The 12,796-nt window shown below is 33.8% G+C and overlaps 1 protein-coding gene across 3 annotated transcripts in view; it reads left to right on the top strand.

Annotated features, from left to right (window-relative positions):
• The window catches only part of SGCG (sarcoglycan gamma), a 328,977-nt gene that overhangs the window by 187,589 nt on the left and 128,592 nt on the right, over nucleotides 1–12,796 (top strand). For all 3 annotated transcript variants that reach the window (XM_051986574.1, XM_051986575.1, XM_051986576.1), the window contains exon 3: nucleotides 5,592–5,693. In XM_051986574.1, coding sequence (XP_051842534.1) covers nucleotides 5,592–5,693 — 102 coding nt within the window. The remainder of the gene's footprint in view (nucleotides 1–5,591; nucleotides 5,694–12,796) is intronic.

The raw sequence follows: 12,796 nt of genomic DNA, 5'->3' as shown, positions 1-12,796 counted from the left end.
ATGTAAAGAAATAGTCATAAGGAAAATGAACTTCATTGTTGTAGTAAAGAAGATGAAGGATTCAAAGGAAAGGAAGAAAGAATGTTTTTTAAAAAAACAAGAAAGCCCCTTCCCCTCTCTGGACCCAGGCAACTATAAGTTGTAGAGAAGATACCAATATTTAATGGAAAAATAATTTCCTCATTCGGAGCATGTGAAAATGATTATATATATTTTACTTTCTCATTGTGTTTTAAATTTATTTTAAATTTAAATACAAAATAGAAAAAGAGAAACACTGCCATGTGCTCAACAGAACATAAGAAAAGATTCAAAATATAAAGCAATAAATTTTCATTTCAAAAAAGTCTATATATAAATACTATATATTATGTTGAAAGATTTACATTTTTGCTTTCTTGTAGGTTTTCATTTGTTCTCTACTGTGTACTTTTTGCTTCATTCTTTTTCCCTCTTTGCTCTCCCGTCAAGAAGGCTATAATTAAGGTCAGATATATGTATATATACACATATATGTACAGATACATATATATAAACATGTACATACACATAGATATCAATAATCATACATATTTAGACACATATGCATTTATATACATCTATGTAAGACTGCAGTTTACTTGTTCTCTGTTCCTCTGAAGGTGGGTAAACTCTACTTTCATAAATCCAAGTATTAACATATTTTTCTAACTCTACAAACTCATCTCCTACTCCATAGCAATATTCCAATCTCATACTGTCTAGTTATTTTAAATGGTCTAAAACAAAATTGATGAGTGTGGCTGGCATATAATATAGTTTTCTTATCTTTTCTTTTGATTAAATCCATTTTACCTTTAACTTTGTCACAAAAAGTTAAAATACAGAAATGACTATTACAGAATTATAAATTCTTATTTAAGCTTGAATTCTGTGAGGTGATTGACTAGTTAGAGCGAAGGTCAAAGTAAATAAATTAAAAGAAAGGATAAAAATATGTAGCAGATATTGCATGCAATATCTCCAGTCCTCTATGTTCAAGTAAAATATCTGTTCTGCAAATGGGGTGGCAGGCCAGGATGAAGACAAGATTAAATCATTTATTTCACAGAGAAGTTTAACCAACACAAAATAGTTTCCACAGGAAGGTCAGAGTCATAATCCCCATTACCCAGAAATTCCCTCCCTCACACAGAAAACTGATGTTCTTGCCAGGTAGAGAGATATAGGAGTAAAGAACATAAGCTTTGAGTACAAGATCATTTTCAAAGGGTTATGAAAGAGGATTAAAGAGTGCAAGCAGTATGCCTTCACAAAACATTAAAAAGAAATGGAGAAAAGAAGTCTGAAAGAACTTTGCAACAAATACATATAAAAGAGAACAGATCTGCTGATTTTTATGATAATCTTTTTTTTTAAATTAGTGATAAGAACCTCGTACTGTGTTTTATATAAGATAGAAACAGTAAAACTCAGATATAGTCAAAAGGAATGTTTAGATTTGGCTAAATTCATACAAGAAAAATCTATGCTGGCTATGGCATAATTTTAAGGTTTGCAGTGATCAATGACTTTTTTTTCTTTAAAAAAAAAATAACGTAATAATATATCAGCAACTATTGAACCACAGACTACTTATTCTTTTTCTACAACATGTTTATAAAGATGTTGTATGCATATATCTAGGATGTGACTGGTATCCAGGGAACAGACAGGTTATGTCAGACCACATCTTTGTAGTTATGTAATTAAGTTATAGAGGATATATGATGTTGTTGTTTTTATTGCTTATTGAGTTCCAAAAAGCATGACTTGATAGTGCAAAGTGTAGCCTGAAATTTCTTTTTAATCATGGTGACTTCCACACTCATAAAATAAAACATACATATATAATAACAATAAAAGACTTTAAAACAGAATGAAAATTTTGTTCAATAACCTACTGACATTGAATCAATTGATAAACCTTTATTAGTATCTATTAGGTGCACAGACTTTAAAAGAATTGTAAAACAGTAAGATATTCTCAGCTAAAGTGTTTATCCATGCCATGGATAACATCTTGAACAGAGTTCAAACAAAAGAATTCCTCTCTGATGACAAGTCTCCAAATGTTCAGATTCATAGATGATACTGCTAATTTCATCATTATGACAAAGCTCCTTCATGAAAACATATCAGTGTAAGAGAAAAACTCTAAACATACACCCTAAAAAATTAAGTGGATGCAAAACATTGCCCAGAAATGCAATAGAAAAAGTAAATTGCTCAAGTAATTTCATAAATAAATGTCTTGAATTGTTATTATTGTTGTTATTGTTCAGATGTTTCATTCTTGTCCAACTCTTTGCCACCCCATTTGGGGTTTTCTTGACAAAGATGTAGGCATGGTTTGCCATTTCCTTTTCCAGTTCATTTTACACATGGGTAAACTGAAGCAAATGGGATTAAATGACTTGTCGAGGTTCACACAACTAGTAAAAATATGAGACTGGATTTGAACTCAGAAAAATGACTCATTTTGATTCCACTGTGCTCTATCCACTACACCCACCTAGTTGTCTCCTTGTCTTGAATACACAATGCATGTAAATAGAGTCTAAGATAGAGTGAGATATTAAGCCATATGACATTGGAAAAATTGTACCATGCTCAAACTGCTGCTACAAAAGTATCATTTAGTCTTGTATGAATGTATGTAGATATATGAATCTTGGTAAAACACAGCCTGAGAAAGATAAAAATTATAAGTAACCCAGTGGTCTAGGGATAGACTTACAGTGGGAGCAATAGAGCTTATTACTAAGGAAGATAAAGAAGATATGTTTTGATACCCACAAATGAAATAAGTGGCCTGGTGATGTAGGAAGAATGGGTATGAATGCTCTGTTGGTACTTCTGAGATCTTAAAAGAATTAGAGGAAGGTCTATAGTGTTATTTGGATTTTCAATGGAAGATTTAAGGAAGGACATGGACAAAAACTGCATAGGATGAGAAGATATGGAAGAGAACAGTCTGCATTGCTAAAGGGAGTAGTAGCCCCAGAAATAAAATTTCAGATTCACCAAAGAATATATTTCTTTATAAAGTATTATGTGATTATTTCATCTTCATTGTTTCTAAACTATAAGTTACTCTAAGACAATAAATATGCTTTCCTTATTTTAGTATTCCTTCCATAGAATCTAGTGTAGTTTCCTGATCACAGTCGGCATTTTAAAATATTAGCTGACCTGTGGAGCTCAAAATGCTTTTAAGAGCATTTCATATACCATTTTACACTTTTGAAAATGGAGCTGACAATAGCATGTAAGTGATGCAATTGGTGAATAACCTCAGAGAGACAGAAAAGAAAATGTTGATACCATGCTTTTGTGGAGAAAATGCATACTAGAAAGAAAACCATATCCTAAAGCCTGAACATTTCACAATTTGTTGAAAGAGAGGAAGAATCCACACTAGGACAACCAAGGGAATTACTCTGGAAATGTCCTAGTGAAAACCCTCTTAAGGAAGCTTAAGAATAGATTTTTAATAAATAGTTGTTGAATTAAATAGAATGAGTTAGATTGAATTAAGAAAGACAGATTGGTATTGGAGTTAAAATCTATTTGGGGATGTACTAATTTCTTCTGAGAAATGTTTTTAGCAGAGTTAAAAACATGGAAGGGCTCTAGAATAAACTAGTGGAAGGCATATGATAAATGCTTGTTCATTATTTTGTTATGTAGTGGTTATGCAATCCAGTTTTTGAGGGACAGAGAAAAAAAAACCTCCATTTATAAGATTCTGGTAGAATCTCCGACAGATAACACTGTTTCCTCTCACCTGAAAAGAAGCTATCATATGTAATATGTGTATTCAGGATATAGAACTGGAAAGAGGGGCATATAATTTGAGTCAACGATATGAATAAAGGGTACTTACTACTGTGGCCATTTCTATCATTGTGACCAGGGGCCTAAACTTTTGCCCTGCCTTACCCTCAATCCCCTGAAAAGAGAGACTGTGACTAATCAAGTTTGTTGAAGAGAAAGAAGAAGGTAATACTTTCCCCATCTTCCTCCTTAAGTTCTTTACCCCTCTCCCGGTATAGAGAAAATGAATTCTTGTTCCAAAATTTTCCTTTTATTTAATGTTAGACTTTCTGTTTAAATTAGTCCCAAAACCAGCTAGTTAAAGAATTGATCCTTACTTTTCTAGGAATGAACTTCATTATTTGTAAAGGGAAGGGAAGAGAGGAAAGTAGCACAGCAGCTGGCAAAGTATGAGAGAGAAATAAATCGACGGAAAGGATGACCTCTGTCTGAATGTCAGGAAAGAAGCAGTTAGTTCTTTCCTCCTGGCTGGGGCTTCAGAAACACAGAGAGAGTTACTTAGTTATGTCGGTTTCCTGTTATAATATAAAACTGGCATCATATGATATATAGACTCTGGTGCCTAATATTCTACATGGGAGATCATTCACTCTTTTATTCCCTTTATACTCTCTTAGATCTGCGTACTTACAGGCAAACCATTCTGTTGCCTTATGCCATACATGAGTCTCATCCCAAGTCCTGTTGATATTTCATTCTTATCATGTTTTGTAACATTTCAAATCTATTTCATTTATTATCCAAAAATATATATTAGTATATAGATATGAAAGTCCATCTCATCCTCTTCCCAATTATTTTCTTCTGATAATTGCTAGCCCCTCCCCTTACACTATTGTTTTCTGAAAAGCCTGTTGTCCTCAGCATTGTGATCTTGCTGTTTCTTTTATTACACATGGGTGATTTCCCCATGAGTAAACAACTTCTATCATGGACTCCAGCAACTTTTCTGAAACTTCTATTCTTGAAGAGTTTCCTAGAGTGCTAAGACATTAAGTGACTTGCCCAGAGTAAAACAGTATGTGACAGAAGCAGGGTTTGACCCCAGTCTCCCTGCTTTAAAGGCCAACTTTTCTCAGCCTTTTCTGTCACCTCTGCCAGTCTGCTTTTCTTTACAATTCAATATTCTCCCTCCTCTCTCATACTACAGCCTAAAGGCTTCTTGATTAATTTGTTAAGTCTCTCACCAAACATATGTTTCCTGGTCTTCATAAGATACATCACATCCCTTATTATGAACTTCTCTTTTTGGTATATCACAATTCATGATCCAAAAACCCAATCTCGTTTTTGGACAACATATACATGATGTTTTCACATTCTATATTTTCCTTTTTCTTACAAAGGTATGACTTTTAGCTGGAAGATAAAATGAAAATACCATTTGTGGCTCCACATTTCTCACAAATGCTCTTTTCATTTCATCTTTTAGCTAGAAATATATTACATGTTTCTTCTGATTAGACATTCTATTTTCACATGAATTCAGCAGAAATCAGTAAAAGGCAGAAAATCTAATAAATCTTTGCAGTCTCTATATTATTTCTTAGATATAGACACCAGGAAAATATAATGCCTCTGAATTTTACAAAGCAGAGTTATTCTTTTACTCAGTTATCTTCACTATATAGCTTATGAAATGGGAAAAATGAAACCCAGATAAATTTCATAATTTGAGAAATAAATTATGATGAAAAACAAAAACAAAAATAAAAATTTCTCTTTTTTGACAGACTGGAATGGGGCACCTGCGTGTTACAAAAGATGGTCTCCGTCTGGAAGGGGAGTCTGAATTTTTATTCCCTCTGTATGCCAAAGAAATTCATTCCAGGCTGGTAAGTAAAGAACAAAATACTTAAAGCAATGTATGGCAAACAAAAGCAAATACAAGCTTTATTAAGTATAGAAATTCAAAATATTGTAGAGGACACTTCATAAAGCATATGTATATAAAATCTTTCCAGATTGTCTAAAAATGGTTGGGAGCTTGATTATGGAACTAATGTCTAACAACTACATTTAGAAAGTAAATGAAACCAATTTTCATGTACTTCAGAATTTGATTGGTGGTCACTGTAATTTAAACTTGAAATGAAAACCTCAAATACAAATAATTTAAGTTTCTATCTACTATTGCAAACCAATTTAAATTCAAGTGACTTTGAAAGCATTCCAAATTGTCTGAGAAGCTTAAAAAGAAATCTTTTTCACAGTAGGGTATTCTTCACTAATTATAGGATATTAAGGTTAAATAGGACCCTCTATCAGTAGATTAAATATCACTACTAAATGGCTATGTTAATAGAGTACAGTAGGACTTTAAAAGCATATCTGCTTCACTATAATCTTCATTTACCTCCCTGGCATTTAACTCTACCTCCAGGATAACCAATCATAAAATTAAATTACTGTACTATAAAGACCATGCTTCCATGATATGTTTCTCTTTTTCTTCCTATAGCACAATGAATACAAAATGCAAAAGGAAGGTTTTAAGTTACATCAGATTTTATTTTTAAGTAAAAAGTTTAAGTATCGACCATCTAACCCTCTCTGGGATACATTGTGATTATGGAGGAAGTGTGAGGTTGGCTATAATGTTCAGCCTTCTTTTTTTTTTTTTCTTGTTTTTTTTAATAACTTTTTATTGCTAGAACTCATGCCAGGGTAATTTTTTACAACATTACTCACTTTTACACTCACTTCTGTTCCGATTTTTCCCTTCCCTCCCTCCACTCCCTCCCCCAGATGGCAAACAGTCCTTTACATGTTGAATAGGTCACAGTTACAGTATATCCTAGATACAATATGTGTGTGCAGAACCAAACAATTTTCTTGTTGCACAGGGAAGATTGAATTCAGAAGGTATAAATAACCCGGGAAGAAAAACAAAAATGCAAGCAGTTTATATTCATTTCCCAGTGTTCTTTCTTTGGGTGTAGCTGCTTCTGAGCATCTTTGATCAATTGAAACTGAATTAGCTCTCTTTATCGAAGAGATCCATTTCCATCAGAATACATCCTCAAACAGTATCATTGTTGAGGTATATAATGATCTCCTGGTTCTGCTCATTTCACTTAGCATCAGTTCATGTAAATCTTGCCAGTCCTCTCTGTATTCATCCCGCTGGTCATTCCTTACAGAATAATAATATTCCATAACGTTCATATACCACAATTTACTCAACCATTCTCCAATTGATGGGCATCCATTCATTTTCCAGCTTCTAGCCACTACAAACAGCAGCCTTCTTTGTTAACCTCATAATTTATGTAGTGACTTTCAGAAAATTTGTACAGCAAGTTGCTCAACTTTTGTATCAAAAATAAATAAATAAACAGACCCCATGATGTTATCTATATCTCTAGAGAAGAGACTGTGTAGATTAAAAAAGAAAGAAAGAAAGAAAAACTTTTCCAGGTAATTGAATAAAACACCATGCCTTTCTCCTATCTTTCTGTCATGGTGAGGAACTATTGAGAAGAACTTATTTCTCATAGAAAGTTTGTTCCCTTGTCTCAAGTCAGATTTTATTGCCCTTACTGCTCATTCAATCAACTACATTGACTCCCTATTGCTTCCAAAATCTAATAGAATAATCCTCTTCACTAGTCTTCAGAACCTTGCATAACCTTGCTCATTTAATCTTTCTAATCCTTTTAGGACTTTGGTCCTTTCCACATACTCTAATTCAGTGACACTGGCCCCCTTCTTGTACTTCCTACACAACATTCCATCTCCAGTGTCTTTGCTCTCATACCTGGAAAGCTCTCCTTTGTCTTCTTCCTGGTTTCCTGGACTTCCTTCAAGTCTCAGCTGAAGTCCAGCCTTCTACAATAAACCTTTGCCAGCTCTTCTTAATTTTAGTGCCTTCCTGGTGAGACAACCTTCACTTATTCTATATATATCTTAATATTTGTGTGCATGTTTTCTTTCCTATTAGCATGGGAGCTTCTTGAAAGTCTGCCATTTGTTTTGTTTTGTGTGTGTGTGTGTGTGTGTGTGTGTGTGTGTTTTGTTTTTTGCATTTCCATGTTGATATAGTTAACCCAAAAAGATAAATCCTGAATAAGAATGGAGTAAAAATCAGGAGTATTTAGGAGCCATTACTTAACCTTTTAGGACTTTCTTTTTTGCTCTTCTTTTAGACCAAGGAAACCTTTTCAATATCAGAACTCTGATTTTGTGATACACAAGGAGGATACAAGATTCATATTACTTTTCAACAGGAAATCCTATGAAATATCCTAGGGCATAAAAGGAATAAAACAAGGAGAGGATATTTCCAGACATGCTTATTCTTAGTCACACATGGAATCTACAAATGTAGCTTCCTTATAGGATTGAAAAAGCAAAATTCAAGTAATGATACTTACCTATTCCATACTTAGATAAAATTAATTGACCTTGTAATATTCTCAGAAGGGCCAATCTGGTATTCTTGTGTGGAAAGGTGAAGAACTTACAGATTAAGTACATATTGATCAGAGACTGTTAACTGAAGTAGATCAGGCCTATAGGCCCCAGTCACATGATTTTAGATGAGACCTGGACTGCATTCCATTGTCCAAAGAAGGAATTAAGTGGCCAAAGCTGTAGATCACCTTTTTCACTGCATTCCACTGACCAAATAGGGAGATAAAGGTTTATGTAACCAATCACAGCCTGTAAAGGGTGGGATTTGGGGGGTTCTTTGTCTGAAATGTATAAAAGTTGTAAGCATCTTCACGTGAATGACTCTCCTCCTGTGGGTATCTTTGCTGTCCTTTCGGGCCCACAGGCCAGGACGGTCCGCTTCTCGAGATTCTAATAAATTCTTTCTGTACATCATTTGGAGTGACTACTGAGTAGTCAGTTTGGGTAGGTGCAATTGCCCCAAACATTCTGACCTCCTGGTTAGAAAAGGGAAGAAATTCTATAATCTCTTATTTGACTTAGCTCTGGCTGATGCAACTTGCCTTTCTTCTGGCAACACCAAAAGGGCTTCAGCTAAAATTGACATCAAAAAAAAAGAATTATTTTCTCTATAATCTCTGTCCCTTAATCCACCACCAACCTTCCTGTCAATGCCTCTTCCTCTTAACCCTCCTAGCTGAATACTAACTCCCCTATCTCTACCCCTGCCAGAAGGAATCTAAAATCCCTCTTCATTCTCTATAGACTCACTTCCTTCTTCTCAATATTAGTGAGCTCCTCCTGTGGGCAAATCCCTGAGGCATCCTAAGGACTCCCAGATCTTTCAGTCTGCTTTGTATCTGCACCTTTAAGACTTTCCCATTTATCCTGCAAATAAACTCTTCATATGTTTTCTTTCCCAATCAAGAGGGTGAGTTCCTTGAAAGCAGGGAGTGGGGTTTTTTTGGTTTTGTTTGGTTTTTGTTTGGTTTTTTTTTTTTTTTTTTATCCTCAATGCTTAGCAGAGTGTTAATACTAGTCAGCAACTAATAAATGTTTTTTCCACTAATTCATTCATCACAGATTCAATACTTTGTCCTCTTAATTGCTCTGGAAAAAATAGCTGTTTTATTATTTTCTTTTTCTTCTTCTTTTTTTTTTTTTTTTTGGTCTACTGGGAGGGATAGTGTCACTGGATTAAGAATTAATTTTCCAGGACTTCACAAGGAATGGATAAGGACCTGGGATGGTCCAAGGAATTTTGGTTATGATGGAATGGAATAAAAAGAAGGAAGGGTGGGAGAAAATAGCTATTTTCTAAGAGGCTTAGCTGCTTAGGAAATATATAATTAACATCCCTTTATTGCTCTGTTCCCATCGAAGCCAAGCATTGTGAAGGATCTAAACCTTATTCTAGTCCTTCACGACTCATTATATTACCTTTGTGTGACTTCAGAGAAACACCTAAAAACCGAACCACAGGCATCTGTACTACCACTTTTGCTCTGGGATTCTTTTCTTGCATTCAACAGGCATGTTTCTAATCTAAAAATGAAAGGAGAGGTTTCTTCCCACAAAACCTGATGATGTATATTATCAAGCTTATGTTGGAGAAACAGACATGAATTTAACAGGAAGCAATTATGCTTCTTTGCATAAAGAATTTTTTTTGGGGGGAAGCATTACTTTTTAGTTACAGTTCCTTACCTAATTATGTATTTAACGTTCTTCAGTGAGAAGAATCCCAAGTCAGAATAATAACTTTTTTATCTCACTATTTCATGTGGAAAAATACAGTAAGGGAAATTTTCTTAGCAAGGTCTGATTGTTCTTAAAAGATTAAAGAGATATTTTAACTATCTCCAGCTTTCTTTCCTAAATCACAACTTGATCATTCATTAATTTATTTAAATGCCTATACTATTTCATGGGAATAACAAGTACTCTAATGAATCCCTAGTACATTAAATTTATCTTCTATGCCTCTTCTTAGTTGTTATGAAAGTTCTTTTGAGTCTATAAAGATCTGGTAAATAATTATGTTATGGGCCTTCACTATTATATGCACTTTGGTCATATTGTCCAGACTTCATTTATGTGGAGCACTGAAGATTGCTAGAAGAGTGAAATATGTTCTGATGCTCTCTACTAGATACAGGCTGCTCCTCCCTCAATATTGTAGGCTATCCTGTCAGATTAGAGTTTCTCATTTCTCTAAACACATCATCTTGAACTCCTACTAGCTAGGTTTCCCCTTTGTTAGAGGCTCATGATTAGCATCCCAGTTCCATTCAACTGCTTTAACTTGTTTAGATTTTATAAAGGGGTATTTACATAAAAGAAATAGCAAAAATAAATTACTATAGTATGATAAAGTAATTTACCTAAAATAAAAATAAAATATTTACTTACAAGAAATAGCAAAAATAAATTGCAACATTCCCCTCACTCCAAATGCATGTTCTCTTCTGATCACTGGAAACAGTAAAAAAAAAAAAAAAAAAAAAAAAAGGGGGGGGGGGGAAAGAGAGTGAGTGTTTTTAAAACACCAAGCATTTTGTTAATGACTTTATAAATATGATCTCATTTGATCCTCACAACAACCCTGCAAGGCAGGTGCTTTTATTATCAGCATTTTACAGTTGAGAAAACTGAGGCAAACAGAAGTTCAAATAAGTGTCTGAAGCCAAATATGAATTCAGGTCTTTCTGATTCCAATATCAGTGCTCTATCCACTTCACACCACTCTCTTTTCAAAGAGAGGAGGTTCAAAAATTAGTTGAATTCCTAAGTAGCATTACTTCTACTAAATATACATCCAAAGGGAAAAATCTCTGTAGGATTAGCATTTTTCTCAATCACAACTGTGATGAGATCCTAAAAGTCATTCCCAAAAATTATTCTTTGTTCTCTGGGTAATCAATACTGGGCTAACTGTAAAACTTTGCCTGCATTTCAACTTCCTGATTTCTATGACTCACTTTCATAATCATTCTAAATTTTCAGGGATAGAAGTTTTACTTCATTCACCCAGAATTAGAAAGAATAAGTGAAAAGTACATAATAATCAAGACCTATAGTAATCTACTATTTGATAAGGGCCCCCCCCCCCCCGAAAAACTCCAGCTTCTGGAATAAAAACTCACTACTTGACAAAAATTGCTGGGAAAAATGGAAAATAGTATGTCAGAAACTTGAGAAAGATCTATAACTCTCACCCCATTCCAAAATAAGTTCAAAAGGGGCACATGATTTAGTTATAAATGATGATACCATAATCAAATTAGGAGAACAACGGATAATTTATCTATCAGATCTTTGGAGAAGGGAGAAATTTATGATCAAAGAAGAACTAGAAAATATTAAGAAAGGTAAAATGTACAAGTTTGATTACATTAAATTAAAAAAGGTTTGCACCAAGAAAACCAATAGAAATAAGATTAAAAGGGAAGTAAAGAGCTGGGGAAAATCCTTATAGCCAATGTTTCTGCTAAAGATCTTTTCTAAAATATATAAAGAACACAGTCAAATTTATAAGATTACAAGTCATTCTCCAACTGATAAATAGTCAAAGAATATGAACACACAATTTTCAGATTACAAAATTAAAGGCATCTATAGTATGTGAAAAAATTCTCTAAATCACTATTGATTAGAGAAATGCAAATAAAACAACTTTGAGATAACACCTCACACTTTTCAGATTGGCTATGATGACAGGAAAAGATAATAAATATTTGGAGGGGAGATAGAACAACTGGGACACAATGCATTAGTGCATTGTTGGTGGAGTTGTGAAATAATCCAACCATTCTGCAAAGCAATTTAGAACTATACCCAAAGGGCTATAAAAGTGTGCATACTCTTTGACCCAGCAGTGCCATTACTGGATTTATATCACAAGGAAATCTTTTTTTTATTATTATATCTTTTTATTTACAAAACATATATATGGGTAATTTTTCAACATTGACCCTTGTAAAACCTTCTGTTCCAACTTTTCCCCTCTTTCCCCCCACCCCTTCCCCTAAATGGCAGGTAGTCCAATACATGTTAAATATGTTAAAGTATATATTAAATACAATATATGTATACATATATAATGTATGCACAAGAATGATTGAATCTAGAAAGAAGGTTAAAAAAAAAAAAACAAGGAAAACAAGAAAAAGAAGGAAAACAAAAATGCAAGCAAACAGTCACATAAAGAGTGGAAAAACTATGTTGTGATCCACACTCATTTTCCATAGTTCTCTTTTTCTGGGTGTAGCTGATTCTCTTCATTACTGAACAATTGGAACTGGTTTGGATCATCTTATTGTTGAACAGAGCCACGTCCATCAGAATTGATCATCATATAGTATTGTTGTCGAAATGTATAATGATCTCCTGATTCTGCTCATTTCACTTAGCATCAGTTCATGTAAGTTTCTCCAAGCCTCTCTGAAATCATCATTTCTTACAGAACAATAATATTCCATAGCATTCATATACCACAAATAATTCAGCCATTTTCCAACTGATGGGCACCCATTCAATTTCC

The sequence above is a fragment of the Antechinus flavipes genome, chromosome 3, assembly GCF_016432865.1.
Source record: "Antechinus flavipes isolate AdamAnt ecotype Samford, QLD, Australia chromosome 3, AdamAnt_v2, whole genome shotgun sequence".
NCBI classification, from domain to species: domain Eukaryota; kingdom Metazoa; phylum Chordata; class Mammalia; order Dasyuromorphia; family Dasyuridae; genus Antechinus; species Antechinus flavipes.
This window is presented reverse-complemented; position numbering and strand designations above follow the sequence as displayed.